General features: G+C 40.5%; 1 protein-coding gene across 3 annotated transcripts in view; it reads right to left on the reverse strand.

Annotated features, from left to right (window-relative positions):
* The window catches only part of CLASP1 (cytoplasmic linker associated protein 1), a 269767-nt gene that overhangs the window by 20505 nt on the left and 225170 nt on the right, over positions 1-24092 (reverse strand). For 2 of the 3 annotated variants that reach the window (XM_084807315.1, XM_084807309.1), the window contains 4 exons: positions 23943-24049; positions 9547-9697; positions 5462-5708; positions 1590-1780 (listed from right to left, as the gene is read on the reverse strand). In XM_084807315.1, coding sequence (XP_084663441.1) covers positions 1590-1780; positions 5462-5708; positions 9547-9697; positions 23943-24049 — 696 coding nt within the window. Of the gene's footprint in view, positions 1-1589; positions 1781-5461; positions 5709-9546; positions 9698-16052; positions 16170-23942; positions 24050-24092 lie in introns of all 3 variants that reach the window. The other variant, XM_084807323.1, reaches the window with a different exon arrangement.

Consider the following 24092-nt stretch of genomic DNA (forward strand, 5'->3'; position numbering starts at 1 on the left):
ATCCTACTTTTCTTTTGGAAATCAATCTCATATTCTCATCATTCAGTTTACTGGCACCCCAGCCAGTATTAGTGAGAATACTAGAACAACTTCTCAAGTTATGTAACTGTTGGGTTGTGTTTTTGGATGACAGCCATTCCAAACAGTGCCTACAGTTCCAACACAGGAGTATTTAGCTTAACTTGCTCCAGACTGAACATTTTAAGTACATCCCGATGCTTTGGTGTTCACCTGCACAATTCATGTGCTAGCACATGACTCATCTCCTGATTAAATTGCCCAATGCATCAATGACAGCAACAGCTGGTAGATACAAATGGCAAACAATAACTGCTCTGCAACAAGCTCTCTTGGCAGCTTTCAGAATCATATTTTGATATTTAATGGTGTTTCAATTTTACAAATGGGTAAAATATGAAATACTTCAGAAGTACTGAGTACATAAAGTATGTAGTGACAAGGGCTAATTTTTCAGTTGCTTTTCTTGTTTTTGAGGGAGGGGTGAGTGAGAAAATTAGTTGACAGAATATTGATAGCTGTCAATGGTTTGCGTGTGCAATGTAAGCCAATTAATTAAGTGCATATAAGAGGGATAAAATAGTCAGTTCAAACCATATCTGCAGGTGAAACAAACTGAAATCTGGCTGAACGTACAGATCTAACCTTTGGGTATCTAGTATATGCAATGAATTTGCAGGGCAGGGGAAATAATACTTGTTTGTTGACACCAGTCCATCTTGTTCAGCAACTGAGCAATACTTTCATTGGTTTTGACTGCTTTTGACATAGTGTTCAGAAACCCAAAGGCCACTGAAAACACATCCATGTGATTACCCATACTGAAAGCTCCAGAGGCTAAAATTTCCACTTCCTCTCAGAAGACAAGGATAGATCATATAGTTGCTAAGATTTATTACAATTTATTTTTGTATTTTATTTCATGTTTATAAACTGCCCTGAAAGCTTTGCTGAAGGGTAGTACATAAATCTTTAAATACAGAAGTAAATAAAGTGATGGCAAAGTATATCTAACACATGACAGCCAGAGCACTAATGACTGTGTTTACTCAAAAGGGTAATCAAAGTAATCAAAGGGTGCTTTTAAAAGGCACAGCTATTCTTTAGTAGTAGCAATCATCACCATATCAATACAGATCTGCTACTATTCTGCCAGACCTTTAGCTAATGGTATGAACCCCATCCAGGGCCAGTTCCAGGTTTGAGGGAGTCCTGGGAAGACTGCCCTCTGGTGGGTCCCCTTCTCTGCAGATGGACCCTGGGGGTTGCCATTTTGATATCCCATAATGCCCCAGAATTATGCCACTTTGGGGGCATTGTAGGAAATTAAAATGACAGCTCTACAAATCATCTGTTACTGCTTAAAGCACTGGGCAAGAAGCTATTTTATTTTTAAAGGGAGCCAAGGACAGACATCATTGGTGGGCCATGCTAGAGTTTTGGGACCTCAGGAGCTACCCAAGGTTTTGGATACTGTGTGTACTTAGTATTAGTGTCACATATGCTACATGACGTCTGAAAGCAGGTGGCGTTGGGGGCTTAGTATCCACATGGCATACTGAGTATCTTACATCTTTGTCTCCGAGTGTTTCAAGCAATAAAAGCAAAATAGTCTTGAAATGTTCCTCCCAAACTCCCAGGTTATCTTCCCTTGTAATCTTCAATAGCTCAAGAAGGGCTCCTTTCCGTTCTTCTACCCGTTCATTGTGATTGGATAATTCTTTTAAAAGATCAGCCACCAAATCAGAATGATCAATGGGCACTGATGGAACAAATGAAAAACAGGTTACTCCACAGTACTCCAACTAGCAACAACCGTAGTAAATGGCTGAGGATGGGAGATAGTCATAGTATTTCTTTCTACTGCATCTATAAACAAAATTTTCCCCCAGTTCTTTGATTACACAGTTTTATCTGTAATATTAACATATGCAGCCTTTAACAGTACTCTGTTTATCCCCATGTCCCTACAAAGCAATTCTGTGCAGGCAGGGGAGCGTTATGAAGACACATGGACCTTCTTTTCTTTTGGCTTTTCTATTCACCGCAATGCAGAGAACAGTTTGCTAACACAAAGGAATGAATTTTTGAGCTGACCTCCTCATTGACATGAATGCAGAAGCCCACTTTCACAGCGTCAAGGCTCTGGCCTCAAGCTCAGAGTGGGTGGACAAGGATGAGTTGGATGAGTTTGAGACTGCCATGCCACCAGCTGTAGAGCTGGACCACGCCCTGGACTCTGTGCCTGAGCCACAGCCAGAACCCTCACGAGACCCATCCACTGAGCCCAAGGAGCCAAGTGCCTCCTGTGCTACTGCGCTGGGCGAATGGCAAACAGGGCACACCATGGAGCGGACAAGCACCCATCTTCAAGCCAGAGAGCTGAGCCTTTAAGAGTCTGCGATTCTCTAGCAAAAAGGGCAGACCATAGGAGAAGAGGGCTGGAGGCAGAGGCTCATAAGGCCCCAGTTCACCTCCAGCCCACATTGGAGGAAACTGCTCACCTGGAACTATCCACAGCGCTGCAACTACCAGTCTGCCTTTTTCCACCATGTTTCATGGGCTCCTTGTCAGGATCAGGACAGGATACACAGGAGCTCCATGTGCATACTGAATACTGGATCAGGCTGAAGGACTTGACTTTTGCCTTTTACCCCTGATTTTCATTCATAACTCAGATTCCCTTAACTTCTAGTTTCCAATCCTACCCTTTACTGAATTATTATATGGTTAATAAGATTAGGTCACATACAGCTCTAAAAGCTGTGATCCTTAACATGCTTATTTGGTCTTCCCTGGTTTCTTCAACTTAGAGCAGGGGTAGAGCTTTGAGAGACGGCAGGGTTGAGTGGATAAAATGTCTAAAATTAACCTTGAAGAACCTGAACTCAGCCATTGACATGGAAGACACAGCCTTGCTCAGTATCCCTCAGTGTTGGTGGTTTCCCACATGTAAAATGGGTTATGATGGAATGCAAGGTTTTCTGTGAAGCTGAAACCAGAGCTGCACTGAAACTTTCAGCAATAGCCTTTCATTTTATTTTTTAAAAGGAATGGGACAAAATAAAGAAAGAAAAAAAGAGAAATTTTGGGGGGAAGGCAAAGAAAAAACAATTGTGGCACGTTGCTTAGTACGACAAGCAGCAGTGACAGCAGCACTGGCTTTTTGTTCATTGTTCTCTTCGTTTTTTAGCTGCGCTTGGTGGCTGAGCTGGAATCAGTGATCCAGTGGGGTTCCATGTTCCACAGCAATGACTCATTTGAAATGACAACACATCATGACATGGATCCTGTCTCCACAACAACAGAAGGAAAAGTGAATGGAGGAGTACCAATTTTTTTAAAAAGGAATAATCTTTGCTGTGCTTTGGTCCATTCAGGGCTCCACGAGCCAGTGCTCCGCACCAGTAAGAATTACTTCACCTGGAAGAACATACTTCCAGGTGGGGATGGGGGTTGGAGTCAATATTATCTGACTGGCAGGGGTCTGCTCAACCAATAAGAGAGGCTTCCCCCCCGCCGTTCTCCCCACTTTCTCCTTTCCCCTGAAATTCCAGATGCACCTGCATTTCAGGAGCAAGCCTCACTGAGCACAATGGAAGTTACTTCCAAGTAGACACACATATGCTTGTCCTGGGAAAGGGGGGGCGTGCAGGAATGGGAAACCAGCCCCCTTTCTAACTGCAGGATCTCTATAATGAAGGAGTGAAGTAGTTACTTCCTAAGGCAATAAACCAAGCCACAGTGAATCAGAGAATCACAGGTTCAGTAAAGTGCTTTACAGACTTCATGGAATCAGTGCTTTAAAGTCTGTATTCAGTTCAGGGGGATCTCTGTAAATTCTGATGTGGGCATTCAGAGGGTAAGTCTCATTCAGCACAATGGGAGTTATTTCCGAGTAGACACACATTTGCTTGTGCTGGGAAAGTGGGGGGGAACACAGGGATGGGAAGCCGCCCCCTTTCTAATCAATGCTGCGGAGGATCTCTATAACGAAGGTGCAAAGTAGTTACTTCCTAAGGCAATAAACCAAACAATGGAAAATCGGAGCCCCAAGATCACATCTTAGAGCATTTAGGGACTTAAACGGTGCCATTTCAATTGAGGGAGATCTCTGTAAATTCTGATGTGGGCATTCAGGGGACAAGCCTCACTGACCACAATGGGAGTTACTTCTGAGTACATACTAATTTGTTTGTACAGGGACAGGAAACACCCCTTGACCGGGGTCACAGTGAAAGGCACACCCCTGGGCAAGGCTAGCATACCTGAGGTAAATGAGGGGGTATAGCAACTATACCGGAGAGAACCAAACTTAAAGAAAAGAATCAGACTTAAGCAGTCTCAGGAAATCTGGTTTTTTCCTGATAAGCTCTGGGGTGGCCGCTAGGTGGCTATCCCCAACAACCTCCAAACACAGCCAGCTCAGAGTAAATTGCTCATGGAGACACCCCCATGGACATTGTTGGAAAAAAGATGGTGACCGTCCCCCCTCACTGGCTAATAAAGGCCACCATCTTTCCCCCACTTCCAATCAATGCCTCTGAAACAGCATCATGATGTGACATCATTCCAACTGAGACATTTGGGGGGGGCAACATGGTGGCCTGCTGAGCCATTGACTGCAGCAGTGGAGCAATCAAATTTTTAAAAAGAAGAGAAGAACAAAAGAAGTGCTGCCACCAGTGAACATTTTTAGAATTTCATTCCCCCACAAAGAAACAGCTGGAACGGCACCCACTTTAGCTGCCTCTGAAGGGGCCTGTGGAATGGGGGCACCATTTTCAGTTCAGTCTTAAAGGAAATGGGAAAATTCTTTGCAAGTTAGTTCTATGAATAAATCATAATTTGCTGCAGGAAATACATAAAAAGGTCAAGGGCAGGTGCATGTGTCCTAACACACAGATTACTCAGACCAGGAAGCTGTGGCTGTTCACAGCATTCTGGCTCATGTTCCCAAGTATTCAGGGATATGCATCTCTTCTTCACACTTCCTGTGTTTACCACAACAAATTGTTCACCCCGCAACAAACATGGATGAAATACTGGTGCACCAGGGTTTCTGACACAAAATGTCAATAAGTTGCACTGGCTACATACTTCAGACCTTCATGCTAGTCCCTTCCCTCTCCATCAGGCTTTCTGCCCATAAAATGAATGGAAAAATTCTCATTTATCTTACCAAAAACAGGCCAAGGTCATGGAAAAATACTATAATGTTGAAACCCAACTGAAACAAACACTAGGATTTCCCAATAAGCTGTTATGCAGATCATCTTATTCACTGCTGTTACATATTCCAGTAAAGCAGAGTTAAGAGGTGATGTAAACTGAACTCAGTAAGCTAGTTTTAATATGTTTCCTTAACAATTCAATATGGACATTCATATTTTAGAACAAATATAGGATCACTCTAGAATTCAGAAAACAAGCTAAAACCAACCATCCCGAAGCTGATCAATATCATCATCAAACACAGCCTCCTTAAGAGCGCTCTTGTCATAGGTGCTGATAGTATCCGAGTATGGGTAGGGGTTATATTCTCGGCCTCGGGGTCCTGAAAAGGCACGTGGGGGCTGGGTGTTGAGTAGGGATGTTTTGTTGTCTAGAGCCATCCTTCCTCCTTCCACAACATCACTGCTTCCACGCACATCAGTGGCTGGTGATGCTATCCCTCCTTCTCGAGAAACCTGCAGGAATCAAGCAAATAGGTGCTGCAAAACTACTTTATTTGGGCTAACTTTCAGTGGCCATGATTGAATCAGAACAAGGCAATGCCTGGGTTCGCACAACATGACAACCTGTCATGGGCAGCCAGCTAGCCATGGTGGGTTGTTGTGTCATCCAAACTCGGAGCATTTTCCACAGGGTGGCTTATTTTTTGCGAATAAGCCATGCTGAGCACCCATGGCTTGTTGTAGGTTTGTTCATGCCCATGGTGGGTGGTTGTGTCAGCTGAACTGGGGGGACCAATTTTATCATGGGTTGCAGGGATTGGCTACAGAGCCACTTGACAAGAACAACAAAAAATCCTGTGCTGCTCACTCTTTGCGATCTCGCCAGTAACTGCCCTATCACTGATGCCAAAATGGCGCTTTTCAGTATCCCCTACCTTTTCAACACTTCGACTGTCCAGCTGCTCCAGAAAGGGTAGATATTAACTCCCTCCCCTTTTTGCGGCTCCCTTTTGGAGAAGTTACTGCTGCGGTTCCCTGACAGTTTCTAAAATAAACTGTAGAAGGCAGCTGTACGGGAAAGAGTGAATGGGCCCCATTGGGATGGGGTGGGAGGAAGTACTGCGGGTGCTGGTGCCCCATTTGCTCCATCCCATTCTGCCACCCTCTAAGGGTTTTTTTTTAAAAAAAACACTGTCACAAATATCTGAGCAACTTTTGGGACTGCAAAAAAATTGAAGGGAAATGTACACAAATTTAAGGGCTGGGAAGTAAATGTAGGGGAAATTTGCACACTTGCACTAATAGAGCTGTTAACGCAGGTTCACAAAATTCTCCTCCGTTTACTTCCCTGACCTAAAATTTGTGCAAATTTCACCTCCATTTAATACTCAGCCATTAAATTTGTGTACATTTCCCTTTCATTTACTTTCCTGTCCTAAAATTTACCTACATTTTAAAACTGTCAGAGAACTGCAGTAACTGCAGGCTGTAACTGCTCTGAAAGAAGCTGTGAGAAGAGGGGGAGTTAATATCTCCCCTTTTGGAGTAGCTGGACAGTTGGGGGTTGAACGGGTGGAGGATACGGAGATGTCTCCGTTCAACATTTAAAAGTGAGAGCATCACATTGCCAAGGGAGAGAGATTCCCCCCCCCCTACTTTGGTGTACATACTCCTTTGCCCTTTTCCTCCATTTTTTATGCTTCCGATTTGCGCTGCTGCATCCTTCCTTTCTCTTACTATTATTTCTCCCCCAGTCCATCACAACGGTGTGCAAATTAGCCTATATGCAACCTCATCTTATCAATTTCCTTGTAAGTTACTTACTCCACTTTGCTGCTCTCTTTGACAGCTGAAACATACAAGGAAATTGACCAGGCAAGACTACATATCAGACAGCTGTAAGTGTGCACTTCCGAAAGACTGACAAAAATAATACCCATGAATAGAAGAGAAACCTCTCAGGATGCTGAAACAAAGATTTTATTTTTGAAAAAGCCCAACGTATTTTGACCCATTTATATTTTAAGGCTTTCTTCAGGGGGTTATAAAAATGTCTGCAGAAATTCTTATAATAAGTATCTTTTACTAAAATTCACTTGCTGATTCACTAAAACAGACAAGGAAATTTACCAGGCAAGACTACATATCGAATAGCTGTAAGAGCACACTTGCACACTTTCGAAAGGCTGACAAAACTAACAATAACAACAACAACAACAATTCAACCCTAATTGCGCATTTTTGAGGGATTGAAAAATAAAATTAAAAAATGCCGGGGAAGAAGTGATGCTCTTTCCAAAGTACCATTTTGGCACTTTAGATGGACAGATCACAAAAAGTGAGCAGCACGGGCTTTTTTGCCACTCATGCTGTGCAGCTCTGTAGCCAATCACCGCAAGCCATGACAAAATCGGTCTCTGGGGTTTGGACAACATGACAACCCATTGTGGGTAAAAATAACCCTACAACAAGCCACGGGTTCTTGGTGTGGCTTTTTCCCCGAAAAATAAGCTACCCCACAGAAAGCTTTCCAGGTTTGGATGACACGATAACCAACCATGCCTGGCTGCCCATGATGGGTTGTCATGTCATATGAACCCAATCAATGTTTCTTTAGTAATATGTCACTCTTTAATAGGAACTTGCTTTACAATGTGATCAGTTAGTAATTATTATCCACTTTGAACCCTTGGGATAGGGCTGCCTACAAGTCTAAAGTGCAGAATTTGTTTCTGCTGGATATGTAGCTTCAGACTAAGATGCACCAAAGACATGTAGCAAACTTTTTCTTTTTTTAAGGAATCACCTTTTAACACTCGGCTTCTATTTCAAACTATCCTGTTACCGGATATCTAGTTGCAGGATGACTTTGCATAGAAGTCACTGGTTCTTGTGCCAAAGAAAAATAAGGAGACTCATAAGCCTTATGTAGCTGCTGCAGCGGTTGCTCTCGACCACTCGCACTTGACGTTTGCACATTAGACTTCACTTGCTTAGGGACTGACATGCATAAATCCAATGCTCTAATTGCTCCATCTGTGCACCACAGAATTGATGTGTATGGATCGTGTGTGTGGATAGGGTTGAAGTGTGTTGAGCAATACACATGTAGGCTCCTTTACGAAAATGAAGTCCAATGCACCAATGTTAGGTGAGATGTGCCAACTCAGTTCTGATTAATGTGTTAATAATTTGAATATCTGCACAGTGCTACATCATGCATTAGAAGGACCATAGTGGAACCTCTAGTCTTCATCGGAGAGAAAAATCAGCCTACCAAATGCACCAATGCATACCCAAATCCACTTGATGATTTCCCCCGGTCCTTTTTTACCCACTGCAGCAAGAATTACAAATATATGGCATTAAGCAGAAGGCAAATGTTGAGAACTTTAAAACACTGAAATAGCTTTCATGTACAGTTTAACTCTCTCTCTCTCTGTCTCTGTCTCTCTATATATTCTAATATATAAATGAGGCTCAACTGACATGGGCAACCCAGCCAGGGGTTGCCATGCAGAAGATGCTCTACATGCCAAGTTGTTTGCCTAAAGTGGCTCTTCCATATTGCTGGGGCAATTTTTGCCTCTTCCATCTAAAATCCTCTTTTCGGGCGGTGTGTGTGTGTGTGTGATGATATGGTTAAAATCACAGTGTCTGTATATAGAACTGCTTCACACAGTTACTGTTCAAATGGCCATTCACATGAATCAGGCCATTTGAACAGATTTGATTTGTGAATCACGCCTACGTTTACTTCAAATACAGCATAGGGATGTTGGAGAAATCCGCAACGGAACTAAATGAGTTAAGATTTTCATGAATCCAACCTGCGGATTCCACAGTGTACCGACATTCCCTGTCGGGCAGATTCCACTTACCCACAGAATGTTTTTCTAACTTTCCCAAATTTTGCACAAATTTCCTTGTAGAAAAATATGCAAAATAAAAAAACATGGCCAAAAATGTACATTTCCTCCATAGTCTAAAGCATGAAAATCCACCTTTTCGCACATGCTTACTTGCACAAATGTGCATAGCAAATTTGCACAAACCCGGAAACAAAAAATTGATTCTGTCAATGCACAGACGATGGAATGGAAGGCACCTGACAATCCGCAAAAGACAGACAGAACGGATTTTATACAATCTGTACATCCCTAATGCAGCATGAGCAAAAGCTGTGAAGTTTGACTCTCCAAGTTCACAGGTGTATGGAAGAATCACACACTAACAGCACAAAAATATTTTCTCAATAGGAAAACTATTCAGAATCATAAAAGTACTTTCAGTACTAACTGGCAAACATTTTTAGAATCCCTTTCAAAGTAAAAAAAAAAAGGCTACTTACAATGTCACTGTCCTTCTTTCCATCACGTTTGATTGGTTCATTTAGATCCTCTTGGCTACGAAAACTAAACTTTTCAATTGCTTCTGTGACTCCACGAAGAGAGCTGTAAATTTCATCAGAATTTAGGTTCTCCGTGTCGTAATCCAGCATGCTAAAGAGCGAACATATGTGGAATGTTAAAACCAAGGTGCAGTTTGTTTGATCTTGAGCTATAATATCACACACATGGGGAGCCACGACTTGGCATTCAGCTTTAAAACATTTGCTGACTTTCACAAGTTATGAACTCAGACCTGAACATAAGGGATTCAGTTGTTGATTTTGGAATGCCTGAAAGCTAATAACACAAAACTAGATATTGGCTATAATTCCACATTCACATGGACAAGATGAATACCCAACCAGTCTTTTCACAGAAAACCAATTGGTATAAAACCAATTTTATAACATATTACAGTATCATAAAAAGGGCACATAAAATCAACTAATCCCACATGAAGTTCAAGTATTCTAGTATTCTTAATCAAGCCCTAGCTCCAAATATGCAATAAGAAACCATTTAAATGGTTAGTGAAAAGGTAGACGTTCATGATAATGGAAACTCAAAACATGGTGGCCACATGGATTCAATGCATGAAGTCTGAGGCTTTAAATTTTACTATGTAAGGAATCTATGCAAAAGAATTTACATGATTATAAATTAATTCTATCCAGAGGGAAAGCTAGCTTAACCTGAAGCTTAAACTGTTTCATGGAAACAGGAAGTCTATTACTACTACCATCATTTGTGTATCAGATATGAAAAAGTTTTCCCTTGGTACAACTGGACACTTGATTCCATCACTGGGTCATCCAAGTCTCTCACAGGTCCTCAAAGTGTTCCATCACAGCAAGCATAATTGATGCCAATACGGTTTGCATCAATATAAATAGATGCGGATTTATGCAAGGAAATGTGAAAAACTATCTTCCCTACTGTTCTCTGATGGTTTTTATCTGGGGCTTGCTGGAAACTTTAAAAAAAACCAGCAAAGAGCAATAGTTACACACAAGTGTAACATGATAATAAATCATTACAATGAGAAAAACAGCATAAAATTGCATAACCCGTCCACCCTTCAATTAATAATAATTTAATTATTAATTAAAAAGTTTCAATTACAAAACTAAGGAAGTGCTGGCAAGACATGAACTCGGGTCTCTAGAAAACTAGCTTGATCTTATTAGCTACACTACTGGTGCGATTCTGAATGGATCAATCACTCACACTGCTACTTTTGCAAACTTGGTGTTTCTTCCTAAGGTGAAACATGTGAGGAATATTGAGGGGAAACCTAAAGAGTTTTGATAAGTGAAAATTCTCAAGGAAGGGAGGAGGACTGTGTGACCCCTCACCCCAATCCACTCCCTTTAAGGAAATATTCATGAGTTGCTTTTCCTATTACGTCTCTCAGATTTGCAACCCAGACCAAAAGCCTGGGTACAGTCCAGGGTTGTATTATCTCAGGTCTTAAATTTTGGATAACTGATATCGAAGACGGTAAAGCCTAAATAACAAGTTGTAAGAACCACACATGTGTTGTCTTTCATGAAAAGTTTTATTTGTAGAGACAAAAAATTAAGAGATGATAAAACCCTGACATTGTGATGAATCTTGAGACTATTCGTGGTTGAAAAGGTGAAACAAAAAGAACTAGAACTAGAGGCAACTTTGCCAAAAAAGACATGAAAATGTTGATTTCCTGTCTGCCTTGATGCACCTCAGGTAATGTCAGTTTGGTCAAAAAGAGAGGGCCAAACTAGATGAGATGTGGGCAACAGTGTTCATGTGTCTGCCCTGTTCACATATATGGCAGGGTGTCTAATTTTTACAACAAGTGTACATGAGTGAGGGGATGTGAACACTGCCCTCTCCCCGCCATATCTCACTGTGTTCCCAGCCAAGCTTCAGTGGTGGAAGCAAGCCACTTTATATGTAGACTGGGCAGATGTGTGAACAAACAAATATGGCTATCCTCATGTGTAGTTTGGGCCAGAGAAAAATGTCTAAAATGAAAGAGTGGCAAGAGGATCCTCCAATCCCAGGAATCAAAGACTATGTCTGCTGAAAAAGATGTTCCACAAAATGGAAACATCCTTTGAACGGCACCTCACCAAAACTTCAGTTGCCCAAGTCAGAATTTTAATTCTCTAAAAAAGTTTCTCCTTCTGGAAGAGATTCAAGAACTGCTGAATAAAGACAAGATTTATGTCTCCTAAGTTCTCTGAACTTAATGAATACTGGGAACAGATACAGTCCCTGGATCTTTGTCAACGTACTCACTCTTCAACATCAGCCCAAGTAGCACCACCAGAACTGAATGTACATGGTGTGTTTTGGAAAAACAGCTATACGGCAACACCTAAACTCTAAACAAACAAAGATCTGGAAAGACAGCCTGCCTGGAAAGAAAGAAAAAGCTGCCCAAGAACAGTGTGGGATTAGAGAACAAGAGCTGTTACAAAGTTGCAAGAGTTGCAATGCTGCAAACCTCTTCAGACTAGAAAAGGTTACAATTAAGTATTTATAGCTGCTTTAGCCATTGGAACATGAGACAGGCCACAATTTATACAAAGGAAATCTCTAGACAAATGGCTCCTTGATGGGTATTAGACAAGGTTCTGGCAATCCTTCCTTGACAAATAATGCTTTGTGCTCATTCAAATAGCCCTCAACAAGATTTCTCTAATACTGCAAGCCTCAACTTGCCCTCAACCATGTGTATGACACATTTCCCATTCATTGACAGAATGAAAGGTACACAGAAAGGTACGCACTTACTTTCCCATTAGCTTTCCGAAGGCCTTGGACACAAAATGGACTCTTGAGAAGTTAGGTTAGGAAGCTCAAAACTCATGCAGCTTAATCATGGTAGAATCAGATGAAAAAGGCAAACAGTGGTCCAAGTAAATCAACACCAATCCTTTGTTCTCACAAAGATGCACGCACGTACACACACGCAACTCTTTGAACTACACTATGTGTTCATTTTCCACAAAATTAAATCTCTAGCGCTCAAGGTTGCAGAAACACACTTTAAAATGTGACCTAGCCTCACTTATAAGGAGATGTGTTAACTTAGGAGTACAATAATGTTTTTGCAGCATGGTCAATTTTTTAAAGTTTTGAGGATGGCAAAGATAGTGGGCCTCTCAGCCTGGATTAGAGCTTAAATGGACATAGGGAATGCCATCCTGTGATGATTATGTCAACAAGTTGTACATGGGATTTATCTATAAGTACTTGCATCATTATCCTACCCCTTCTACCATATAATCAAGTTATCCCTCTCCTTCCACTCCTTCTCTACCACATTTAAACATGCCACCATTTCCCCCATTACTAAAAACAAAACAAATAACAAATAACCTTCTTATTCTGTACTCCTTTCACTTCCAGTCTCCTGAAACATGTGATTCAATCATGCTGTCCCTTTCTGTCTCTAACAAATATATCCAAGTGTCTCTGGACTTTGTCCTTGTCCTCCTTCACGTCTTTGTTGCCTTTGATACAGTTGACTATCCTCTCTTCCTTGACTCCCTCCATGACACTGGCAAATTCACCACATTCTATGGCTTTCAATACTACCTTCTTTCTCTCTCTTTCACACATGTACACACAACACTTCTTTCCCAGACGTTCACCTCCTCCATCAAGTCCTACATCTCCAATTGTCTATGTGCTTAGATGTTACATTGCAATATCAAGTTCAGTATGTCCAAGACTAAACATCTCAGCTTTCCTGTTTTTCTCTTTGCATGCTTTCCTCTCCTTTGTCTGCCTGCCTCCCTTCAAACTCCAACTCAAAATCCATCTCTTCTTTGAAGCTTCTGGTATCACCAGTCATCATGTGCCACTGAAACAAACTTTAAGCCTAAGCAACTGCATCTGCTGACATTTATCCCTTGCTAATTTTGCCTCCCCTCTCTGCACTGGTTTATTACTCTTGCTTCTCTCCCTGTTGTTTCCTCCTCATGTCTAAATTTAGACTGTAAGCTCCTCAGGGCAAGGAGATGAATTCTGTTTATACTGCTCTGTACTGTGCCCTAAACACTAATAGTATAACAATGATAGCCTACATGTACTGGAAACTATTGCACCAGCTCAGGGGAGGTGGAAGGTGTCATTTTGGAGACTGGAGTTTAAAAAATTACTTATATTGCAGCTAAGCAGCTCACAAAGAGTTATTTCAAACAATTTATTATTTTAAAGCAATAATATCTGAGGAGATAGTTATACAAATGTCTAGGTTATGTCATATTACTTGTATCACAGAATGGAGTTTATTTGAAATCTTAAAATACCTGTGGCATCCAAAATCCACAAGGGAAGAACCTATTTTTATAACCTGAGAATGAAGTATTATAAAATAGCTCACAAAAGAAAGAAAAGCAGTTTCTGGATTATTATTTTTTAAGAGTAACCACATGTGGAAGCAAATACATTTAGCCAGTACAGGAATTGTATGATACATAGATAATGTGAGGGGAGAGAGAAAGAAATGAAAGATGAAACAACATCCATATACAGTAAATAAATAAATACATCCTATCACTCACAAAAGATAGAAAACAGTGATTCATGCAGAAAACTGGAAGAGTTACAAGGTAAACAAAGAAATGAGAAGAAATGTGTGACTTTTACAGATGTCACAATATTATTTTCCAACTGCCACAGCCTCCAACAAACACACGTTTTAGGATACAGAGCTCGCCAATATCTGGAACTTTTAATGTACTTCCTAATGTAAAACAGGGTTGATCTATAAGGTGAAGGAAAGTTCTTCTAAATATCAATACTCTCTCTCTCTGTTGGCTGACACAATCTGAACCTGATAAAAGTTTGCCATTCTCATTTACATGTGCATTGCTGTTGTCATCTTGCTTTCATGTCTCACAATTATAAGAGAATGACTTATAGTACCTAGTATTGTCTTTGCCCAGTAAAATAATTGGGAACATTTTCTGTTCATTTCACTGTTTGAATTGTTCAATTCTTCTCGCAGAACTGGATGCTCATCACTGCAAGCATTTACAGCTGTGTCTTTAGACACTGGGTGAAATTCAACACTGCACAAGTGGAAGTCTGCTTGCACAAAGGGACTTACTCCTCCTCTCCTTTCCCCTGCAGTTCCCGGTGCCTCCCAAAAACTGTTCTTGAGGACTGCACAACTATCTGGAGCAGATTTTGAGGGCATGTGGGGGGACGACGACTGAAGGGGGGAGTGGGAATTGCTCCTCCTTGCCATTCTGCTGATAGAAGCAGTTCCATCAATGGGACAATTTAATTGGATAGCACCCACTGGTGTGATATGACTGCAGACAACCTCAAACTAAAAAAAGGTGGACCAAACATAGTACTAATATTAGCCACCTGAATCTGGTGAGATGATATATGTATGCTGAAGATGGTTTGCACCTGCATTTTCCTAATTGGGTGGGGAATGTCTTACACATGCAGGGCTACATGGTGGGCATGCACCCAGGAACCTCAACTTGGCCATGACTTCCTAGCACGTATCTACTGAGTTCTTAGAAGCACATGTCATCCCTTCACACTTCCATTTGCAGCTGAAAATGCCGTTATACGAAAGGCAAATGCTCTTGCTGCATTAAGCAAGAACTGGGCCTAGTTAAAAGTGTCCATTTATGATTACTGATCTTGACTAAATGCAGCACGTGCAAAACAACTGGGGCTGCACACGTGCAGTTCAGCAAATGAAGCTGGAAGCCCGCCAATTAACTATTTGGTGGGGAAGGGTATGTAGAGGGGCAACGAGTGCAGCTCCACACTTCTTTCAAACTCACAGCATAGCCCTAGCTGCTAAGCGCGGCTGCAAAATGGCACAAACTATTACACCCTTCACAGATACCTGTCAAACAAATTTGCCATATAAAGTGTGAATCAGCCCCTATATACCTGGTAAATAGTGAACCACAATGTTGCTGAAAGGGTAAGAAGTCATATGCCAACTGTGTACCAATGCAGATAGAATAAATGATGTTTCCTAATACTATCCAACAATGCTGTGAACCCATTTTGCCCCTTGGCACACAAGACAATATAATTCCTCAGCCGTAACTCATCTACATATTGTTGTGGTTATGTTGCCTGACCATAAGGTCAAACTACTGTAGCTGACTCCCAGGCCCTGCTTGCTTACTTTCTGTGTGATCACCTGATTTCTAGCACGAGACTCTATCTCAGGCTTGTATTGCCGTGCTTCCAGAAGGAATGGAGGAAGAGAGAGGAATACATTCTGACATATCTGTGGTGACTTAACAGGTCAGGCTTCCGGAACAGAGTAATGGAGGTATGATTTCTCCACAGATAAGAGTATAGAGCTAAAAGGGGATGTCCCTCTCCACATCCCCTGGATCTATCTGTTTGAAAGGACTCGACTGAGCCAAAAGGTAAATAATATTGTGACACCTCAGACAAGTTGGATTAACAGGTAGCTTGTTACCTGGGAGAGTAAGAGCGCCTGAAAGTCTTGTGAGAAGGAGCAGCGGGGATGGAGTTAGGCTGAAAAAGGGGAGGGGGGTGCTTCGATAGCCCATCTGCACTCCAACCCCAGAAACGACTGCAGTGATCACAGGAAGAAAAAAGAGAAAGGGAGGGGGAAAAGAAAAAAAGGGGAGAAAACAAAACTATAATCTGAGTGGCTGAGTCTTTTCATGCTTTCTCAGCAAGAGAGGAACTTAACAGAAACAAATCAAGACATGAATACTCCATTGATTTGCTTCATGTAAACATGTTGCCATTCAGTAATATGTTTAGTATCAATAGATGTTATTTAGGACAGTTCCTATGTATTTCTATTTGAATAATTCACAACATAGACCCAGGATGGTATCCTGCAATTGAAATCAATGAAAATTTGGCCATTGGCTTTCTCTGGAAACAGTTTCTATGCATTTAGCTACTTTTAAGGAAGGTGGACTGAATATGCATCTGGAATAAATTCACCTATGTAATAGAATGTAGGATCTAAAAGGACTCCACAGCTAATCAAGTGCTGATGATCAACAGGTCCTATGTACACACCTACAGAGGATAGGAATAAATCCTATAATCTGTATTTCCAATAATATAGTGGTTCTTCTTAGCATTGTAACTGTGTTTCTAGTCCTCTCACTGTATATCTATATAAATAGTAAGTATTTATGGTCACCAGCAAGTTCTTGTACCAAAAGCCGTGGGCTTGTGGTTCCTCTAATCCATGCCATCTCAGTGCTTAGCATTTCAAATACAGGCCTACTTGCAGTCACAGCAAACAGGACCATGGAGAACAGGCAAGTCCGAGGCCCTGATGCAAAACTGTGGAGAAAAAACAAAATGGCCAGTGCTTTCATTGATAATGAATCATAGCTCTACTCTGAAATGTGCTTGGTTCTGCCATTTGTTCATTCATACTTCAAAGCTATGCTCTTGAGAACTAAGAAGCAGAGATGCTCAGTAGTATTATTATCCTTCTGCCTCCTATTAAGAGTAGTTCATATTCTGCTCTCCAGTTTCACACAACTAACTTTGTTAACTAAACAAGACTGAATAAATGCAAACACACAGAGGTATGCTGTGTTTTCTCATCTGTACATTAATAAGACTCTGTAATGTTTCAAGAAGCCTGAAGCCGATATGTATGTCCATATCAAGGGTGAAAGGCAGAAGAGTGTTGTATTACAGTTTGTATGTTCATATTTTCTTGTTCCTCTTTGTTTTACTTATCTTTCTGCTGAAAACTTCAAATAAAGATAATTATATATAAAAAGAAAGGCAGAAGAGATGTAGCATTCCAGTTCTCAACAGGGTTGGGAGCCTGGAGAGGCCCCATGAGTTTACAATTTCCTCCTTCCTCCTCCCTCTTTTTCCTTCTTGATTTTCCCCTCCTTTCCATTTCCAAACTTAACCACAGTGCAGGATCTTTATTGATGTTAACTGTAAACCATGGTTAGTTCTAAACCAACACATGCAACCATGGTTAGCAGTGGTTTGCGGTTAACACTAACATGTTAGCTCAGTCATTTGTTAATGGTCATAGAAATCTATCAGGTTGGGGAAGACTGGATTGGGACCTGCCATTACTGCTACGGTAGCCCCACTGGACGAGCCTCCCACCCCACGACAGATTTTATTTCTGGAGTTTCTGGAGTATTCAGTTTGTCACTTCATTTCTATTGACTTTTAAGTATGTTATATAGGCAAAGATCACATTGGTGTATAAATAAATGAAAAATGCTGCAAGACTGGAAATGGGAAGTCAGAAATAGTTCTAGTGTATGTCACAGCAGTGTCTCTTTGAGCAGCGCTGTCAGGAAAATCACTCCAAATAAAAACAGAGAGAGAGAGAGACAGAGAGAGAGAGAGAAATAGTAGGCATGTTTGCAAAATACTCCTTCACCAAAAAAGGAAAACAAAGGATAGTAAATGCCACAAATTCAAATCTCACCTACCTGTGAGGTGATCATCCCAAAACATGCAACCTCAACTTTTAAAGGGCAAAATGTAACCAACACACCTATCCTATCACATTATAACCATTCAACTTTATAATCCAAAACACAAGTGATAAGAAAACATTCTGCCATTTGTCAGAAAGTTCTCAGGAAATGTCAGTTTAAAACTCCAAAAGCATTTCAACTACAATGCAAGACATTCATCTCACTACTACATTTCATTCATTCAACAGTTTTCAAGGATCTATTCTTAAGTGAGTTTTCTAAATAAGGCTGTTACAGCATTTGTTCGCTTTTTGTTTTACTCAAGAAGAGCAGCAACAAAAAATTAACAAGAAAAAAGGCACACACAAAAAGCCAGAACTAAGCAAACAGTAAAGCAATTAACAAATACGGTGGGCATTTCAGTGTGGGACTAGGAAAGCAGCAAAAGATGGTTTAATGGAAGTATAAGAAATAAAAAGCAGTTGGTGAAAACCAGAAATGTTAACAAAGGGGTATTAGCTTCCAATAAAAATGTAGAACTTGGGAGCAACAAGAAGCCTGTTTAGAATTTAACACAAAACATGCTTATATTTGTGGGCCATAAATGGTTAAGAAAAAAACAACAAAAGAAACAGGCATGTGTTTGTGTATGCATGCATGCGTGTGTGTGTATGCATTGTGTGTGTCTGTGTCCTGTGTATGTGTATACACACACACTTCATTTATTTTTAAAGTTCCTTTGTTGGGCCACTAGAAAACCAGATGTTAGACCTAATGCAAGAATGTATATTACTTAATATTATTAGCCTACATTTATGTAAGAGGAATTGCTAAGCTTTGAACCTGTGAAAGCCTCACCCAATATTGAAAACAAGACTGACTAGATTTCCCAAGAATAAAAGACATTACAAAATTTAAAGTGGCAAGAAGAATTTAGGGTTACTAGATCAATGATAGCATTTCAAATATTTCAACAGAACATGGTGTGTGATGTACACCTGACTAGATAACTCCACAGATACAGTCAACTGAGAAGCTATTGAAAGAATCTGAAAACTAAATTATTTCCTAAAGGAAAACAAACTCTGGAGAAAGTTCCCTAAGTGGCTGAAACCTGCTAGAGACATGCACACTGGGATGGTGGGGGAGGGTTCCCACCAAAAATTCCTCAGCTATACAATGTTCCTGAATGAGGCTCCACGCAGGAGCAGAGCCCATATGTGTGATACACAGAGACCACAAAGAACTAAACAATGTTAGGCTTTTGGACACCTACCTATATGAGGACATTTATATATAAAATTAAAAGTACTTTTTAAATTTCTCACATCTGTAAAGCAAAAGTGTTAACACCCACACTAACCCTATTGAAGCCCTACATTAAAAGTACTGCAAGGGATATGTTGTCTGCAATCTTATACACATTTACCTATGAGTAAGTCACACTGTTAAAAGGCACTTTCAGGCTGCAATCCTATATGCACACACCTAGGCGTATACCCCATTAAACTCAATGGGATTTACTTCTGAGGAAACATGCATATCATAGAATCATAGAACCACAGGGTTGGAAGGGGCCTACAAGACCATCGAGTCCAACCCCCTGCTCAGTGTAGGAAGCCTGATTCCCAGGCAGCCTCCCATCTAAGTACTAACCAGGGCTGACCCTGCTTAGCTTCCAAGATCAGACAAGATCATGATTGACTGTTTTATGTGGAAACATCCTATACTTGAGCTGGGGTTCTACATAAATATGCTTACATGGTTGTACTGCAATGTGTGTGTCCATGTCCGTGTGTGTTTGTATGTGTATGTATGTTTGTATGTGTATACATATGTGTGCATGGACACACACACACACACGGACATGGACGCACACTGTTATGTGAGAACAAACGTTTACAACCATGAAGTCAAAGGTGTATATAATAAATGACACAGACAAACACTATGTTGAACTTATTTATATTGATCAAATCCCAAGAGGTGCTTACAGTAGCAGGCTTATTAAGGTGCTTGATTCACAGGGTTCAACATTTTTGCATCTCGTTATCAAAAGACCACTTTACTCAGCTGCAAATGAAGACTTGAGTCAACAGCTCCCAATGGGTTGAGGGAGTTTTGCATGGGTTGAGTTGAGAGAACAGCAAAGGGATCAGCAGAGAACGTTGCAGGCAACTTGACACAAAACGGTATGTTACGGGGTGGAATCAACAGATAGCAATTTCTTAAATGTTTATGTCACAAGGATGCGATCAATGCCATCAATATCCCATGGGAGTGTTCAAATACAAAGAGCAAGTCCTAATGGATCAAAACGGGATGGCCAAACCATTTCACAATGGGAAGATCAACAATATCCATGTTACTAACTTCTAGCAATGCAAGACTTCCTTCAGCGTCTATGTATTGCTTAAAATGTGCACCATGGATATTTACGCTTTTCTGTAAGTGTGTCAAAGGAGATGGAGAGTGAAAACACTTTATTCAGACTGCAGGTGTAAATGAAAAACATCGTGCATGTACAAAATTTGCTATTTCAGGCCCCAGTGTGACCTGTCACTCCCCACCCCCACGTTTTAAACTTCAATTGTTCCTAAATTTGGATTATGTTCACAGAGAATTACTGTTCTGTGAACAGTATCGTTTACACTGACTGGCAGTGACTCCCCAGGGTCTCAGACGAGTCTCTTTCCAAGCCCTACTGGAGATGCCAGGAATTGAACCTGCCCATGTGCTCTACCACTGAGCTACAGTACCTCCTCCAAAAGTAACATGAAATATACACAGTCTTGCCCTTTACTTTTCCGAATATAATTTCCCACTGGCCTCTTTTGCTAAAATCCTTGAAATATGTGGCTTATCATGCTCCTCAAGCTGCTCAATACCAAACTGGGTACTGTTTGAATAGGGGCCATTCCAAAGTGTACTAGAAAGCATAATATTTGTGCAGTGATTCCTCAGTGGTTCTGAAGGATCCAAATATCAATCCTCAAGGTAGCACCTCTGTTGTAGGAAAATCATATTCCCCCCATTTCTCAAACTGTGATATTTTGTTGCTGAAAAACTGTCATTTTTCAGTGCCGCTATCAGATTCCAATCGTGCGTGCTTTGTGGAGTGTGGCTGTGCAAGTGTCACAGGTGCCTACTGGCAGATGCACAGGCCACTGCTCATGATCATACTGCACCTCCCTCCTTCCCTGCTACTCACGCTACTGGATTTCTTTAAAAAACAACAGCAAGTGTTATATTTTATTGTTATCCTCTAAAGCTTTACGGAGGAGTGTGCACTTCCCCACCGTATCACTCCAGGATAGGAGCATTAGTCTGGTCTACCTTCCACCTGCAAAGTCCTTAACATTTTCACAGACCTTTTCAAATAAATCTTTTTAAGGCTGCTTGCTGTCTCTACACACAAAACAGGAAATATGCCCCAACCTTAAAAAATATAGCCACAAAACAACTGAGTTGTGCTTACTGGTGATGATAAATATGTATGGAGCAAAATCTAATGATAATTTTTTTTATCTGTATAGTTTAAAAATATACATCAAAACAATAAGAGAGAATACAATGCAGTTGTGCTGTATAAGCCTAACCATCCCCAAAATAACCAATACCAAATAAACCAAATGCATTTCAACATACAGTCTTCCTCAGTGGTCTAGTACAAAGGACATGGTGTAGTGTATAAAAGGTATGCCAAAAAGTAAACAAAGATATGTATACAAGCACATTGTATATCACACATTGCTCACAATCACCAGCATAGGATACTTCAGCCTGTGGAGGCTTGGAGCTCTTGTTAAGTTCTGAAAACAACAAATCAGAAGCTCAAGCCCCCCTTGTTCAACACCTCCTGGACTGTGAACATAACCTCAATGATTTGAAGTTCTGTTGTTTGAACAAAGTCAGAGCTTAAGGACAACAGCTGCACCACAAAATTCTGCACCAGGAACTGTTCCGGATTTTTGCTTTAAAGACCAAATCACCAGCTGGCTTCAATGAAGAGATGAACTGGATGGTCATGCATTAAGATTGACCAGTAACAACAGTGCTTTGTGTATGTTTTTAATGTTTGGCCACAGTGTGCTTGATTTGCTGTTATACTAGTGATGTTTTTAAATAATTTACTGTTATCAGTTAGTTTTGGATGGCTGCCCTTTAAGGAACTTCTTATGACTTTATCAGGCTCTGTCCGCTACATCTGTGCCTTTGTTATTTTAAGAACTTAGTGTGGAAAGCTTGAAGGCTCCTGTTCAGGCAGCTTTTAGAGTGACTCTTATTGGTTAACTGTTTGTATGTCAGTATGTGGTTTTATACATGTATAACTTCATATTTTATTGATCTTTTAAATTGGCATGTATTTATTTTCATATATTTACTTTTAGAACCACTGCAGTCCCTTGCCATCTTCAAAAATAGTTGCTTATAGTGGAGCCTTTGGCCCCCTTGAAGTTTTTTCACTACCACAACATGTAATACCCCTTTCTTGGTACATGTACTAGAGGAAGGTTTGGCAAGACTTATAAATCGGCTGAGTTTTAACTTTAGAAAAATTCTGTATATTTTAATGTATCTTCAAGTAGCAGTTTTTTAATCATAATTAAAATATTTTTAAACATAATATTGTTTGTATGTTCACAGGTTTAAATACTGTCATGTCCTATGCTGGTAATTGTGAGCAATGTGCTATATACAATGTGCTTGTATACACAAGTTTGCTTAGTTTTTGGCATACCTTTTATACACTACACCATGTCCTTTGTACTAGACTGCTGAGGAAGACTGTATGTTGAAACACATTGGTATTGGATATTTTTGGTATGGTTAGGCTTATACAGCACAGCCACATTGTATTCACTCCTATTGGTTCGATGTATATTTCTTTACAGCATAATAGCAGTGTATTTTCTCTTATTGTTTTGATGTGTATTTTTAAACTATATAGATAAAAGAATTATCACTAGATTTTGCTCCATACATACTTATCATCACCAGTAAGCCCAACCCAGTTGTTTTGTGGCTGCTTGCTATCTCCCTCTGCTGTGCTACAGTGCACATCTCTCTGGTTGTAAAACAAAAACAAAAAACAAGCCTCAAAGCCAGGGAATAGGCATATAGCTATCATACCACCCATTCTGAAGGATATGGCACTGGATCAGGACACATGTGTATAGCACCACATGCGAAAAATTCTATCATCTCAAATTCTTCTGTCACCCTCCTTTCAGAATGTTCTCTGTTACAATGTACAGTTAACACACTCAGACGCATCTCCTACTTGAAGCACTGTAACATTTTTTGTATATTCTAACCTACCCTTCTGTCATGTGATTGTTTCAGGCAGCAACCTATCTTCCTTGGTTCTCTTGTTCATTTTTAACACAATACAAACAAAAAACAAACAAACCAACAAACCAAAAATACTACAATCACTCTCCAGTTTATTGACAACGTACTCCCAAACTCTCCTTTTCTAGACTTCCCTGGAGAGACACCTTTCAATATCCAATTAAAATTAAATTGTGCAGCAATGTAGAGGAAACGTATCAACCAATCCCATTTCAATGATTGTTTTATACATTTTATACATTAAACACTCATATGCATGTTTGTTTGTGCACATATGTATGACGTGTCTGCATTTCAAAAATGCAGATGCAGCCCTGTCTTTTAGACAATCTTCAAAATAAACATTTAGTGTTCTGTGCAAAAGGTGCCATTAAAGGACAATATAGGATTTTAATAAGGCACAGATGAGCTTCATTTCCTGCACTACTTTTAGAGCTGAGCAAATGTGTTATATACTTGCCTATATTGCAGTCCTTGAAGAGACACATTCTAGCCAAGCATGTTTTATGCAGAAAGCCTTTCATATTTATGTCAACCTTTTAATGAAGCTACAATATTACCTTGGAGACAGTCCTCCATGAGAACAGTTGGTAGGTGAAGTTAAGGGGCTGGTTCTGCTGCTAGGGTGACGTGAAGGAGTTCGACCAACAGTATTGCTAGGGGAACCCTAGTACAGATGCAAGAAGAGAAGGAGAAGGGAGCAAATAATA

The sequence above is a fragment of the Heloderma suspectum genome, chromosome 1 (assembly GCF_057233095.1).
Source record: "Heloderma suspectum isolate Gila_16-S chromosome 1, 16-S_ref, whole genome shotgun sequence".
Lineage (NCBI taxonomy): Eukaryota > Metazoa > Chordata > Lepidosauria > Squamata > Helodermatidae > Heloderma > Heloderma suspectum.